The 14,873-nt window shown below is 36.3% G+C and overlaps 1 protein-coding gene across 2 annotated transcripts in view; it reads left to right on the forward strand.

The window, feature by feature from the left end:
• The window catches only part of ptprn2 (protein tyrosine phosphatase receptor type N2), a 324,963-nt gene that overhangs the window by 108,343 nt on the left and 201,747 nt on the right, over window positions 1-14,873 (forward strand). For both annotated transcript variants that reach the window (XM_088643833.1, XM_088643832.1), the window contains exons 7-10: window positions 750-989; window positions 4,198-4,238; window positions 5,495-5,919; window positions 11,687-11,773. In XM_088643833.1, coding sequence (XP_088499959.1) covers window positions 750-989; window positions 4,198-4,238; window positions 5,495-5,919; window positions 11,687-11,773 — 793 coding nt within the window. The remainder of the gene's footprint in view (window positions 1-749; window positions 990-4,197; window positions 4,239-5,494; window positions 5,920-11,686; window positions 11,774-14,873) is intronic.

Here is a 14,873-nt window from a genome sequence, read left to right on the forward strand (position 1 = left end):
ATCTGGTGGCTAAGGAGCCACCTGGCCTCTTTAGCATCGCTCTCTTTATGGTAACACATTTAATTCACCCTAACCCTCTAAAGAACTAGTCATTTCTTCTCCACAATGCCAGGCTGAGCTCAAGTGCAGGACTGGGTGTTCCTACCCATCCACAAGGTGAAATATACTGCTCCAAGTCCAACTGCGGATGGGAAATTAACTTTCTTCGAAAATCAGGATTGATTAGCACCGTTTAATACAAAGGACATCTTTGAAGTTTTGGAAAGGTTTCTTGGCTTCCAGTGTCTACTTCAACATGAGCTTTTTTTTCGTGTCAATAAGGAGAATAGCAGTTGTTGCAGAAAACTTGGATGAAGTTTGTCTGCAAAGCCCGGAGAGGCCCTGATGTTTATTCGCTCTAGTCCTTAATTCATTGTGCAGGTCATAAATACCCAGTGGCTAATCTCTTCACTGACTATCCAAGACAATGTTTAATCAATTAATTTACCGTTGTTTTCTTGCTTTCTACTCGTAAGCCTTAAGTCTTACTTTCACCATTCAACATGTCAGGTTTCAGACAAACCTATTCCCACTCAGGCCTCTTTGTATATCGCTTCTATTTCTTTGTCCCAGATTTTCTTTCAGGAGTTAGAACTAGAATAGAGCTAGAGCAATGCATACTACTGTATATATAGTACTGGTGGCAGGTTTCGGTGCGACAGAAGGATTATTTCAACAGGTTTGTTCCATTATTGATCCCGCCCCCACAGAAAACTTCATTCAGAACGTGGTGAAGGAGTTGGGGAAGCACAACGTGAACGTGGACGGTCTCAGCCCCAAGGAGCTGGATGAACTGGCCGATGTCATTGCTGACACTTTACAGGTGGTGGATGAAGACAAAGGAAGGGACAAGGAAGACAGCCGAGACCAGCGAGACATGAAGAGGGGGCCTGCTCCTAGACTCCTGCAGTACCAGGAGGACATGCTGGGGGAGGACGCCATGATGCAAGGTACAGCATGTGATTGCAATTAAGCAAGAGAAACACCCCTGGAAGAAATGCGTTTTGAGTTCTGATTGATGTTCAAGAGCTCATATTTGAGTCAGGTGGAATTGCTTTTTGAAGTACATTAGAGTGATGAAGCAGCAAGTAGGTACAGTATAGTAAAAAGGCTTCTAGAATGTCACTATCCACTCAGAGAAGCAGATTTATACACTAATTGCACGAGCGATAATTAAATTCTTCAGCAATTCATTGAGTTTAATTTTGTGAAAAGGACAGTTCTCAAAATGTACTTCAAAAAATCTTTTAGCAGAAAAAAATGTTTACTATACATGGGGCCCTTCATTTTTGGTGTTTATTTCTTGGCTGTCTTCCAGCATTTAAAGCAGCAATCAGCTGTAATTAAAGCTTTTAATGTAGCACTGTCTATTAATTGCAAAAGAAGATGAAGTACTGTGTTTCTGCGTCAAGTCTTAAAGATTGGATTGAGGCTTCGTTGTCGCACCTGTTTGATAAAATAAAAATGTGACAATTACTTTGTGTTAAACTAATGAACAATATACAGTACAAAATATACTGCATGTGTCTTGTAGAAGACAGTCAATTACACAACACAGTTTTTAGAAGACCAATTACTTTTATTAACACCTGAAACAATGACTTTTTCTGTACATCACCAGAACTGCACACGCTCATTCACAAAATAGAGCAAAAGCTAACAGAACTCCACCGTGAAAAATAACTTTCTCAGAAATTATTTTAGGGACAGTATTCACTAAATCTTTTTAAAGGCTGAAACTTAGGATATAAAACAGAATATAAATGCTTTTCAGTTTTAGTGTGAAACAAAATAACCCTTATTAAAAATCTTTTGAACATTTCTACCTGAAATGTAAGGTAAGAAGATTGATACAGTACATTGTGTCAATTTTAAATAAACTGGAACTTATGTATTCAATCACGTTTAAAATACAACACTAATTACTGTATGCTTTAGAAATTGAAATGGTATATAATGGCATATGTTGTTATATACAGTATATGTACAGTATATACAGTAAATAGGTAAAGTATTTGCCTTCTTTAATCATTATCTCTGCAAATGTAATTATTTTCTTTATAAACTCCCACAAGTGATGTCATGCCTAGGAACACATCCTTGATATACAATATTTTACACTTTGATCTTAGAATGGCTCTTCAGGTTAAAGTAAAACTACTAAAAAGTAAAAATAGTTTAGTTGTGAGCTGAGCCCGTTTTATAACTGTTCTTAATACATGTCTGTGTCCTGTCTTATGGTCTGCAAGTATTTCTTTTTGTTTGTTTCTATAATGTATCTGTATCTACAGTATGTCAGTGTTATTGCGGTGCTGCTCTTTTAAAACATGTTTGTTACTTTTTAATTTCTGAATGCTCTTGTTAACATTGGCTAAATCTCTTGAGCAAACAAAAAATGTACATTTTGACTTATACTGTATGTGTTTTTACCTGGGACACTCAGTAGTCTCAATGAACTATTAATAGAAGAGTATAGATATATTATTCTACCTTGCTGTATTTCTGTCTTGTATTACATGTTCTGTCCTTGCTTGTACAAAATGCTCTTTTATCATACAGGGCTTTCACCCCTTTAGGCTCTTTGAAGTAGTTTTAGTTATCAAACTTAATAGTTCAATATAAAATTCAATACAAGATTGTGTATTGAATACTGTGTGGAGATGAACGATATCTAGAATACCTAAGAGGCTATTTCAGAATCAATAGAAAATGTGATGCTCAGATTAATTTTTTATTTGCTGGACTTCAAGTGAAATCTATACTGATCAGAGTTTAGTGGTACATTACAAGATATTAAGGGTACAGTAATTCATTTTACAAAGAAATCGAGCATATTGTGGTAAGGGGATGAGGCAAAAGATAATTTTCCAATAGGCAGTTAGGGACGATTAGAGTGGCTTGGGAACAACAAAAAGTTGGTGGAAATTAGCCCTGGATGAATGGACACAACTGTGATCAGATAATCTGCCACTTTAGGAAGACTGAGGTGTGCATATCCAATCTATTAGAAGCAACTAAAAATAGAAAGACCTTATTTAAATGAGGTTTAGAGATTTTGTTCCTAACCTAAAATAACACATACTGATTTTGGTTTATGTTGGTGGGTAAACAGTTTGCCACAGGGGAGAAAGGCGACAAAATTGTCTCTCCATTTGGCTTTCATTCAGCTGATTCTGGTTTATTATGCATTACACCAGTTTGTCTGACGCTGTGGGTGACCGGACATGTTGTACAAGCTTATAAATCTAGCCTAAAAAGTTTTTCAGAAGCTTTTTCAGGCTTTGTTGTGATCTGTATCTCCGATATATGATTTTTAATTTTGTTTTGTGAGAAGTGTTTACTTACTGTATGTATTGTAAAGTGCTTTGAAAGGTGCTATATGCAGTTACAGTTTCCTGTTGATGTTGACTTCTGTCCAGAACACAGCTTAGACATTATTATGTGTAATAATTGTTAATTATCTAAGAGATGGGCTACATTGTTAGTTGACAGTGACTGGGATTAAAGAGATAGAATATCTTTGGGGATAACACCACAGTTGTTGCTAAGTGGGTGTGAATTCAGCAGAGAAGCTGAATTCAGCTGTGAAACTACAACAACCATCCCAGTGGCAGGCTCGATCTCCATCAAAGGGATAAGGACAGTTTTTCTTTTAGATAAGGACAGTTTTTCTTTTACTGGTACTTTAGCTCAGTTGTTTGTGCAGCAGTGTTACCCAGAACCAGGTGTCCTGACAAAGCATGTTCTGCCACTGATTCTCTTTCCTTCTGTTGATATGGGTAGTGGTTAAGCCCAGCTTTCCTGGAAATGCCAATTCCAGATTCGGAAGATAAAAAAAGTGTTGATTGAATAGTTAGAACACCGATAGCCTGGTCCGTATGCAATGTAGAATACTTTCCAAACAAAAAATAAAAGAGTAGTGAAAGTAAGCATTGCATAAAAATAAAAAAAAACTGTCTAGTAAATTGAACCTTGCTGCCAAACAGATCACCTGAGTAAATGCAGAGTATAATTCCCGTTTAAGTCTAGTACCCAACTCAGTTTATTACAGGTCAAGCCAATCTGTGCCCTTTGTTCTCTTTGATTTGTAATATTTCTAAAAATTGGTTGACGCGTCTTTCAATTTGAAGGGTAAATAACATTTTTATTTTTTGGCAGAGAGACAACTAGATGAAGCCAAGCCAGACTCAAACAACAAGGTATTTTACAGAAATCTTTTACCTGCTTTCGAGTAAAAATTAAGGATTGCATGACAGTTGGCATGATGGTGCTACTGCTCACAGCTCCAAGGTTCCTGTATTTATTCCTTTGCTGGGGTACATGCTGTGCAGATTGTTGTCCCCATGTACAGTATGCCTGTTTGTTCTTGATACTCTTTTCCCCCACTTCCTAGAGCTGTGCTTTTAGGCTGTTTGGCTATACTGCAAAATTGTCTGTTTCATGAGGAGCTGAATTGGGGCCCTCCTCATTAGTTCACCTTGTCTTAGCTTTGCTAAGTTCTTAAAACTGAAAGCATATAATACAAACAGAATAGAAAGCAATAGATTTGAAGTAAATGGAAGGGTCGTTGAAGGGAGAACCCTAGTTCTTTTTGCATGCTTTTAAAATAGTGAAGTTTGTCACCATTTGTAAATTAACCGTTAGTGAAAATACATTATTCTACTCCATTGTTAGGTAGGAAATAAATGTGATTTGAGCTCATCTTCGTTTTTCAATTGTTATTTTGTTGTGATCTCAACTAGTTAAATGGCATCTATGTGTTTTAAGCACAATGATTTTAGTTTTTCAGCAGATCAAGAATGAAGTTACATTACATTGATTTCTATTTTCAACAGTATGTCAAATTAAAGAACCTTGTCCACTTGAGATTTCTGTAAAAAGCATGTTTTTCTCCTACAGTATTCTGATACTTTCAAAGCTTCCTCATGTCCAGTGTTGTGCTTCTCACCATTAAGTTGGAGTGTTTTATGTCACACGAATGACAGTACTGTGTGGCCATATTTTTAATATTTTAGAGAAGAGATATTGAATTCAATATTTATGTTGTATGCCTCACATTTTAAAAACATTTTGAAAACCTTTATATTCCCCGTTTGTGATGCATGCAATATTGGGCTAAGAATGTACTGTCACTTTAACAAATTGTCACATACTGTACAGTATAAAAATGGCATTTTTTAAAGCTGTATATCACAGAAATCTCTCAGGATGCTATGTTAACAAGCCATGTAGACAATTTTTTAACGCATTTCTCTAACTGTGAAAACATTGGGTGCCTGCTTTCTGTTTTTAAAGTAAGCATTATAGAAAATGCTGTGTCAAAGTGTTTTTTTTTAAAAGGAGTTTCAAGTGACCCACTCATTAAAGATATAAAGTTAAATACTAAATACAGACGTTGTAATCGGGGAATTGAGTGTGCATTTCAATGACTTGTTTTTTTTTTATTACACTATAGGATAGTAATGCAGTCAACAAACTTCTCGAATACCTGGACAAGAATTCCATGACTGAAAGCCCCCCCAGACTGGATGTCCAGACTGAAGACGGGAAATTGAAGGCACGCGGGAGATCCGAAGCCTTCGAGGAATCTTCTACCGATGAGAAAGGAGTCGGGGTAGAAAACGTGAAGAGCAAGACCATTCTGAAGGACTTGGCTGCCCAGAAGAAGGCAGCCCGGCCGGCGGAGGTGGATTCCAAGGAGCTGTCTGAGCTACACGACTGGGTTCGTAATGCCAAGGCCCCGAGCGCAGCTGTCCATGTGGAGCCTGAGAAAAAAGGCGTGCAGTTCGAGGAGGAGGAAGAGGAGCTCCAGCTTGATGTGAAGTCAAGGACAAAACCTAAGAAGGAGGAGGAATATGGCTATGTGGTAACAGACTCGGAGTAAGTGATTGTTTGTGTCTTCTGTTTGTTAGAGGGGGGTGAAATTTCAGTTCAAACTTCAGTGTACCACCCAAGAGATACAGTCTGAATACGTTTGCAAGGCATTGTGTATGTTCCTACTATTACCAATGATATTATTCATAATGATCAAAAGCTTACACCTTTTCCTCCCAAAGGATCCCAAATTGCGTCACATGTATTTTCTGTGTGGTTTGTGGAATGTCTGGAGCTAATATTATCTCCTTTTTTTCCACGCTTTTTGGTAGTGATTATATGTTCAGACTACAGTATATACAGTACAGTAAATGTGTGGCTTTATTTTTTTTCTAGTTACATGGTAGCACAAGGACCTCTTCTGTTTGCTGATGACAGAAGGCAAGGACTGTCTTGGTTTTGGTCCTTTACAAAAAAAAAAGCACTGTCTGTGATGTTAAGCTGAAGTTGAGGGGCAATTTTCTTTTAAATTGTTATTGGCAAAACAAATCCATCCAAAATCTTAATGGGGGACTCTGGGAGAAAACAAGTCTGCTCACAAAGGTTAGCAGATGAAAAAACAAACTGCCAAGTCATATTTGGATCCTGAGTATTCAAACAGTGCCTCAGTGGAGTTCTAGGATCATTAAGCTGCTGACTACTTTATAATAAAAAAGAGCTGAACAGTCTCCTCTCATAATATTTCTTATCTTCTTATATGCTTTCTAGTCTTTCCATTTTTACTACCTGCTACAGAATGCTATTACCTCTTATGTTTGTGAAGTCTGCAGTGAAACAATATTGGGTGAAATTTAACTCACTAAGTGAGGCAAGTCACAGGGTCCTAAAGAGCAGTTATAGTAGCTCCAGAGATTCCACTCTACTAATTTGATTTTCTACGGTAGTTTTCTTTCAAGTAATGGTTCCTTTTGATTTTGAATGATGACATCAAATGTTGTTTATATGGTCATGTCTTTGCTGCATAAGCCAATTCTGTTATGATGCTGTAAAAAAAAAACATTGATAAATATTCACCAGTGTTCAGATAACATAATAGACTCTTCTGTTACTTTTTCTGGTTTGGCATTGTGCATTTGGACCTTAATCCAGTGCTTAGATGGGAGTGATTCTTTTATAATTGAAGAAAGGAGGGCAAAAATAAACCTTTGTATGACAGCCAATCTATCCCCTTGGCATTGATGTTTTCTGAGTGCCATGGGATTACTAACAGTCTACACTGCCAATTGATTTTTCTGTCTGTTTAGAAGCAGCGCTGGGCTCAGGCACAGTGCCCATGTGCTGATGAATCGAGGAGTAGAGGGTGATCCCGCGTGATCAAACCTCTGATCTTTTAGGCCCTGAGGGGAAACTGTCTATCTGCTGAGAAGCTAACCTTGGCTTCCTTGAAGAAAATGTTGTTTTTTTTTAAACTTTATCAAATAAAACTGAGGCAGGGCAAAACCTGAGAGGGTATGTTCTGCTCCGAGTTAGATTACCACATTTTTTAAAGACTTAAACTTTGCAATTCCAGAATCGTGTGGATCTAGTGCTGACAAATGCACAGCATATCTACTGTTCAATGCATATGATTATAGGGCTTCATAAAAAAGGTTGTCAGAAGAGTGATTTCCTTAGCTTTTTTTGCGATTGAATGAGAAGATGGTCTCCATATAATATTTTAGCAGGAAATAGTGTACTGTAGGGTTTGGAAATATACATTATATACAGAATTGTGTTTTCTGATTATAGCTTTCATGACAAATAGTTCAAACTAAAGAAATTAATAAAAATTAATATACTGTATAATACTAATTGTTTTGGACATATACATTTTCATTGCAGAATTTAGTTTAGAACCATACTTTGCAGATTTGTTTTTTGATAATTGAAACAGTTCCAGCTCCAATTCGCCCCAGTCCTGACCTCTTAGAGAGTTCTGAAGCATGGTTGACACATTATTACCAGTAAGCTTAGCAAAAAATAAATACGCATAGAAAAGCTTCAAAAATCATTCTTCATCTTCAGCTAGAAAGGGAAAAATTGATTTTTTAAAAGTATACTAAATAACTGTGAACATTACTAAAGACACTTGCTTACTTACTGATATGTTACATTTTAGGTTAGCATGGAAAGCAAATTTAGAATAAAGGCATAAATACCAAAACCAATACCATCCTCTTCAGCGTAAATACTAAGCATCAAAAGTTGTGTATCCTTACTAGTAACCCTAGTCTTTAACTGATGTCTCCTCACAACATTGTTTTACCTTCATTGCCTTATAAAAACCTTCACAGTGTTATCTGGGAAGCTGTCAGCTTGTTGTGCTTCAACTGTTTAACGGCATAGAGCTACAGTATGCTTTGTTCCTCTGCTGCTGGGAAATGATTTTATAGATGCCAGACTTGTTTAAAGAGAGGAACAGGTCACCTTCTAGTCAGACTTTTCTAGACTACAGATCAGCATAAGAAAACTGCTGTGATCTACAGTACTTAAATATAGAAGCAGGGCCTAGTCATTGCACAATTATTTTGGGGCCTTTTGGAGATGTTACAGTAATCTGTTAATCTAAATTCTCTCAGAGAAAAGGGGATGCAGAATCGAAGGGAAAACCACATTCTATCACTAGCAAAGAAATCAATTTGTAATGAAGCATTTAAACCCATGCATACATTAGTCTTGATTTATCTCGCAGTGTCCTTTTCCTGGATTGGAAAAAAGTTTGTTTTAAGCAAATATCAAAAAGGTCAAAGCTTCTGACTTTTGTTAGTTAGTATATAGAACCGCCATATGAAATGGAACCGCATTGGCAAAAAGAAAGTATGTACTGTACATGATACAATACTTTACTCCAGACAACGGAAACCCCATGTGACTTAGTGCAGTCTGTGAGGCCTGGTGTGGGCATTTATCCAATAGGCTGATGTGTACAGCATTCAAATATACACTTTTGTTTTGGGGATGCACATTTTAGGATTTGGAGCATGCTTTAGTTTTTCCTGTTAAAGTACTGTGCATTATATGAGTGCCATTGTCCTGACCTTGCATATTTTAGCGTAGGTCATGTCCCTATCTAACTGACTAGGATTCACTAGGGATTAGTACTTGAGGTGTTCTCTCAGGCTCCTGCAGGCATCAACCTCCTGGAGATTGCCCCTAACAAGTCAAATGATGAAGGATGGACAAGACATTGTTGAAAGTTTAAGATACAGAAACGAAAACTAATGGGTAATTCTAAATAAACCAAACCCAGTTAACTTCACACACATTGTATACTATGTGACTGCTAAAAATTTCAAAATGTAGAGCCCCTTAGGATATACTGTACACTGGTAATCTACAGTATACAGTATATGCAAAAATATAACTAATGTGTCAAAATACATATTTGAATTAATCTTTAAGGGGAAGAAAAAAGCGTTCCTTGACTCTACAGTCATTCAGGCTGTGTAGGTCTGATTTATACCTGAACTGCTTTTTGAACTATTCAGTGTTTTAATTAGCCAAAAGTTTTTTTTTAGCTCCAATTAAAATGAGAAATGGAAATCCCGAGACTGAGTTGATGAACACTGTTGTTAATCGAATTTACTGTATATGCATCATACTGTAATTGCATGCAACGAGTTCCTGTGACAGAAAAAAAAGCCACAGTCAGTCAATCACTCTACAGTTTAGGGTAGAAGTTGAAAGCTTTAAATAAAGAGTTGGAAATCATACCATTTAAAAAAAAGTTTTTATGACAAATAGTTAATGGCAGTAAAGAGCTGGGATACAATCATGACACAATCATGATACAATCATGACCCAACTTTCACCAGAAAAGGAGAGGTCATACTTTCTGTTTCCACTTTGACCTATCTTGAGTCAGTAATGAAGCAGTAGAGAATAATGCCATCAGTCCTAAGCCTGAGATAGAAATGACAGTTTCTGAAGGTGCAATCTGAAGGTGGCAAGTCTCTCAGGTGCTGTATCAGCGGTTTCTTAAGAGAAGAAACCACTTAAAATGGCCCACTTCCTGTGTTTAAAATAAAGGCTTCTTCAGCTAGATTCACTCCCATTGACAGATAAAGGTGAGATTTTTTATGTCTTAATGAAAAACATTTCGGCATTGTACAGTATGTCTAATGTTTAGATATAGTCGGTATTACTTTTCATCTGTCAGGTCAAACTTGTTGAGAAGTGCTCACATTATTGTACACCTTTCTTTGTTTTTGTTGTGACCAATGTATTCGATTCTAAGCTTTGCTGCACTCTTAATACTGCTACCCACTCTCTCCTACTGACCTTCACAGTATCAGGCAATGAATGGATTTTGTAGGGTGTTGTATAACATTGTTAGAAGCGGAATCTTTTTCACATTAACAGCTTTACCTTTCACACCTCCGTTGAAGCAAGAAACAGATGATGTGTGGAGGGTGAAGAAGTGTATTTGTGTCTGCTGTGAGAGCTACAGCAGACACAAAATTATATAAATCCCATGAATTGTACATTTGAAATGTATTCTAGCCATTACCAAATCATTTCTTACAGCCATAAATGTATTCCACAGATTGTTTAAATTTAGCGTAAAATGAATATGTAAACAGAATCTTAGTAGCTAGCTAGGGAGGTTTTTTGTTTTTTTGCAGATTTCTCAAATGGATTTTTCGTTTTGTAAAGATGTTCGTATGTTTTTAATATGTGTGTTCCTCACTTTAAAGTTTTTCTTGCATTCTTCAGTGTAGTGTCGCCCAATGCCTCTGTCTGGTAATATAATGTTTTCTGCACCAGGATTAGTACTAATTAGGCTTTGTTAATCCACCGGCAAAACAAACTGATTTATTAAAAACAGTTATGATGAATAGAGAGCATAATTTGAGAACTCATGCTAACTGTACTTTAATCAACCAGTATCCACGAGTCCCTATTTTTAAAAACTTTTTACAGGTACAGTATGTGTTTTTCTGGTTTTACTGACATTTTGTGATTCCAGTGAAAATGGTTCTGTAATATTATTATACAGTACATTCACATGTTGCATTTTAGCATTAACGCTTTATTATCGCTGCAGAATCCTCTTTATTGGGCATATATTGTATTTTAAGATTCATGTTTGTATAACCATTTACGTTGTTTTTAGTATTTTTTTTCTTACCAATGCATTTTCAACAATCTTCAATATCTTCAAACATACTGTAATTATTTTGTTTTAAGCATCTTAACCTTGATAGAGAACATCCTTGCCTTTCTCCAGTATATTGCAAGGTTTTGTAGTTCAGCACTTACTGTAAATGGCTTTTTGCTGCAGCATTTGCTTTATATAATTCATTTTATTCTGTGGTGCATTTTCTAAGCATGTCAACCAATAACAGGGTTTTAGCCGCAACAAAAAAAGCAAAAGAAAAAACCTGTTGCCAGCTTTCTATTTTATAAAAGTAATGTGTTTTCTGGAGAAGGCCATTGTTTGGCCTATTTATACAGGTTCCAATAATTTGCCACTCGAGGTTCTGGGTGCATTTTTAGTTGGAAACAGGATGGAGATGAACCCCAGCTGTATCATAGAACCATTACACTTCGTAACAATTCCATTTGCACCTTATTGTTTGTCTTATTGCTGGAAAATTCAGGTGATTCATCATGCCTGAAGAAGCACCTGATCCCAATTCCCTCGGCATACAGCTCAGTATGTGACAAGAATGTAATGTCTCTCTACTTACAGACTCTAACAGGCCAAGGTGACAACTCTTTTGGGACCTCTGGCCTGGCAAGTATTGATGAATTCCATTTTTAAAGCTATCGCTTTGCCTCTTTTCAACAGGGCTCTGACCACAGACCAGGGGCTGCACTTAATGGAGGTTTTGGCACGGCAGGTCAAGTTGCAAATGGCGGATTTTGATGACGTCGAGTAAGTATTCAGGCGTTACGTGGTTCTCTGCAAGTCACTGCACAAAGTGCCGCGTTCCTTTGCGTAAAAAAGACAGAATCAACCTGGAGCACACTCTTTCACCTCCAAAATTATTTATTAACGCTGCTCAACATTTCAGCAAACACAATATTTCCTCAACACAAACATCTTTGGGTAGGCAGAAATCCTACACTGTACAGTATAAGCAAAAGTTTTAATTGTTAGCATTCAACGTGAGAGGAGGTCTCGTTTTTTAAAAGGAGGTAGTTCTTGTTTTAAACGGATGTCCTTTTTTAAACTTCAATATTTTTAAGTTTAGCAAAGATTAGATATTCTTTTAGTATGGAGCTTTGATGAGACGTTTTGGGGACAAGTAATCAATGATGAAATATATTTAGGAATGTTTCAGACTACAGCAAGACACTATTATTTGAAGGTCTCAGAAATGTCTTTTTGTAAAATTTGAAATTGTGTGTATTCTTCGTAAACCCACCAAATGTAGAATATCCATTTTGTCTGTTTATCATGTTTATCATGCCTCAGCATGCTTCTATGAACAGCAGCTGCACACGGGAAAGAATGATGAAGCCTCTGATAGCTTCATGTTTCAACACATCACAGGCACCAAAGTCCAGTATTGGACGAGAGACACATCCCTTACCAAAAGTATTACATTGCTTGGGACCAAGAGTCTTTCCTTTGGTGGCTCTTGGCCTATTATGCACAGTTGCTTGGAAAAATTCCATCATCTTTAATGTAGCCCACAACATTTGATCTGGCATTAGGTTCCTTCGAACTTGAATCTTAGCAGATTCATCATTTCTTTGCGATTAGATTTCCATTCTCTTACTTAAAATGCTTGTATTGTTTTGATAGGGGTAAACTCAATAAATGGAGGAGTCCAGGTGAGAACTACCTGTTGTTGCAAGGGCAAATGTTTCTCACCAACTAGTACCTGCGAGCATGTAATGTGTGACATAGAGAATTGAATTGAGAATTGCTGAAACAGAACTTCAGGTCTTGGAACTCATTCCACCCTCAAACGAGTAGTTTACCAACCCCGACTGATGATGAAAGATCCCAGAATATAAAGCTTATATAATCAAATCTGACAGCTCAGACAATATATACAGGATGAAACACTAGGCCAGCTCTTGCTCACAAATCAATAAAAGTAATTATTTAGCGCCATGTTTGGCAGTTTAGGGGTATTACATGCCATTATTCCTTATCCTCTGGCTGTTTACTGACCTCATCATTTCTTTCTTATAACCCTTTCCTAATCCAAGGAAATTTCAGACACATTTTCAGATGCTATCCTGTTCCCATATTTCAAACCAGACTAAGGCTTAATACATATTTTGCATTCTTTAAACCGCTCTTTGTATTTCAAAGTGAGCATATTGGAGATAAATGTATTCTGCTTTGAATGCATGTTGTTGAAATACCTGTTCATTTCTCTTCCCTGCGATAACAAACACTTCTATGGGATTTGGTCTGTTGAAAGGATTTTAGGGCAGTTTGGAGTATTTATTGTTCTGCACTCGTCATATGGGAGACACTGGAATGAGCCAGGCTGTTTATATAAAAGGTTCTGCTTCAGTGCATTTTTTTGGCAGTTTTGCAAATTGCCTTTGAGCTGAAAAATATAAAATATTTTCAGATATACAGTACATTCGCCAGAGTTTGAAAACACAAATGTTTATATCCTGTGAGATACAGTATATTGTAAGTCCTGCAAAGAATTACACATCCAAAGAATTACATTAATTCCTGTTTGGTCAGTAACACAAAACTGTACTATTTGGCTGTATTATTCATACCTATTTAGGCATCTGTTTCTAGAAAGAAACATCTAAGGATTTCTTATTCAGGACTGAGACTCATGAATGAGTTTTACTGTTGCATAAGCACTAAATTACCTCATTAGTCACAGAGCTCACAAGACATAGGTGAAGAGGTGATTTAACATGTTGGATGTCATGCGTGGTGAAAAGAAAGATAAACACAGAAAGGAAGCATTAAGTCCCTCTTCTCAAGAGAAGTATGTCTTCATTCCAGATTATCCCTGGTGGTCTTTCTAGCTGTAGAGCATACTCCTTTTAGCTGTGAATCAAGGTTATGTGTAGACCCAGTTTTTCCCAACATTGCTACAATGGTTAAGTAGGACAAGCTCGGCTATTATTTCATAAAATGTATGAAAATGATACAAACTATGATATTGTCATGGCTGAGAAAAGCCTTGAGAATTTAACCTCTGCACATTCACTAAAATTATTTTAAAATATTTGTTTCAAGCATACAGTAACTGCAAAATTAAAATATAAAGATTAAAATACATTAACCTTCTCTTACTGTGCAATATTGTCATGTTCACTATGAATTGACCAATATACTGTGTAGTATATTCAGTACAGCATGTCTGTCTTTAATTTTTAACAATTATTAATCATGTACAGTATAATGAAGATGTGAATAAAACCAAAGGGTATACTATCTAAAAAGATAAAGTATTTGATTTCACACAGATGGGTAAATATATGTTAGAGATGCATGAATATGTGTAGTAATAATAACTCATTGTCAATGGTAATATTTTAAGATGTTGATTTTTTTCCTGCTGGTTTTCTTGCAGTCATTGACCTCTTAATAAATCCCCTTGTGTTCACTTTTATTTTAATTTATGATAGATGTCATTTTTTACTTTTGTCATATAACGTTAGATGACAACTGTAACTTGAAGACCTTGGATCGAAAATTCCATTTTTGAATACAATATTAAAACTTTAAAAAAATGTATGTGAATCATTTTGGAATTTCACAAAATGGCACACCATAGGAAGGGCTTGAATACTTTCTGTATTTTTTAAAGAGTTTAAACATTTTTTGAAATTATGTACAGTAGTTGCTTATTTTTGTTTTTCTTTCCCTTGGATATAGAATATGTATAGGATAAGATATGCAGTGTACAGTACGTGAGTGGAACTCTGTGGACTACCATTTATTTGTGGTTTTTATTTCACTTTTTTTAACTGTTCATTGCCAGGATTCTGACGCTCATCCGTTTTGTGTGTTCTCACAATTCAGTGTCTTTACTTGA

This window comes from Lepisosteus platostomus, chromosome 8, assembly GCF_059453375.1.
Source record: "Lepisosteus platostomus isolate fLepPlt1 chromosome 8, fLepPlt1.hap1, whole genome shotgun sequence".
In the NCBI taxonomy this organism is placed as follows: Eukaryota; Metazoa; Chordata; class Actinopteri; order Semionotiformes; family Lepisosteidae; genus Lepisosteus; species Lepisosteus platostomus.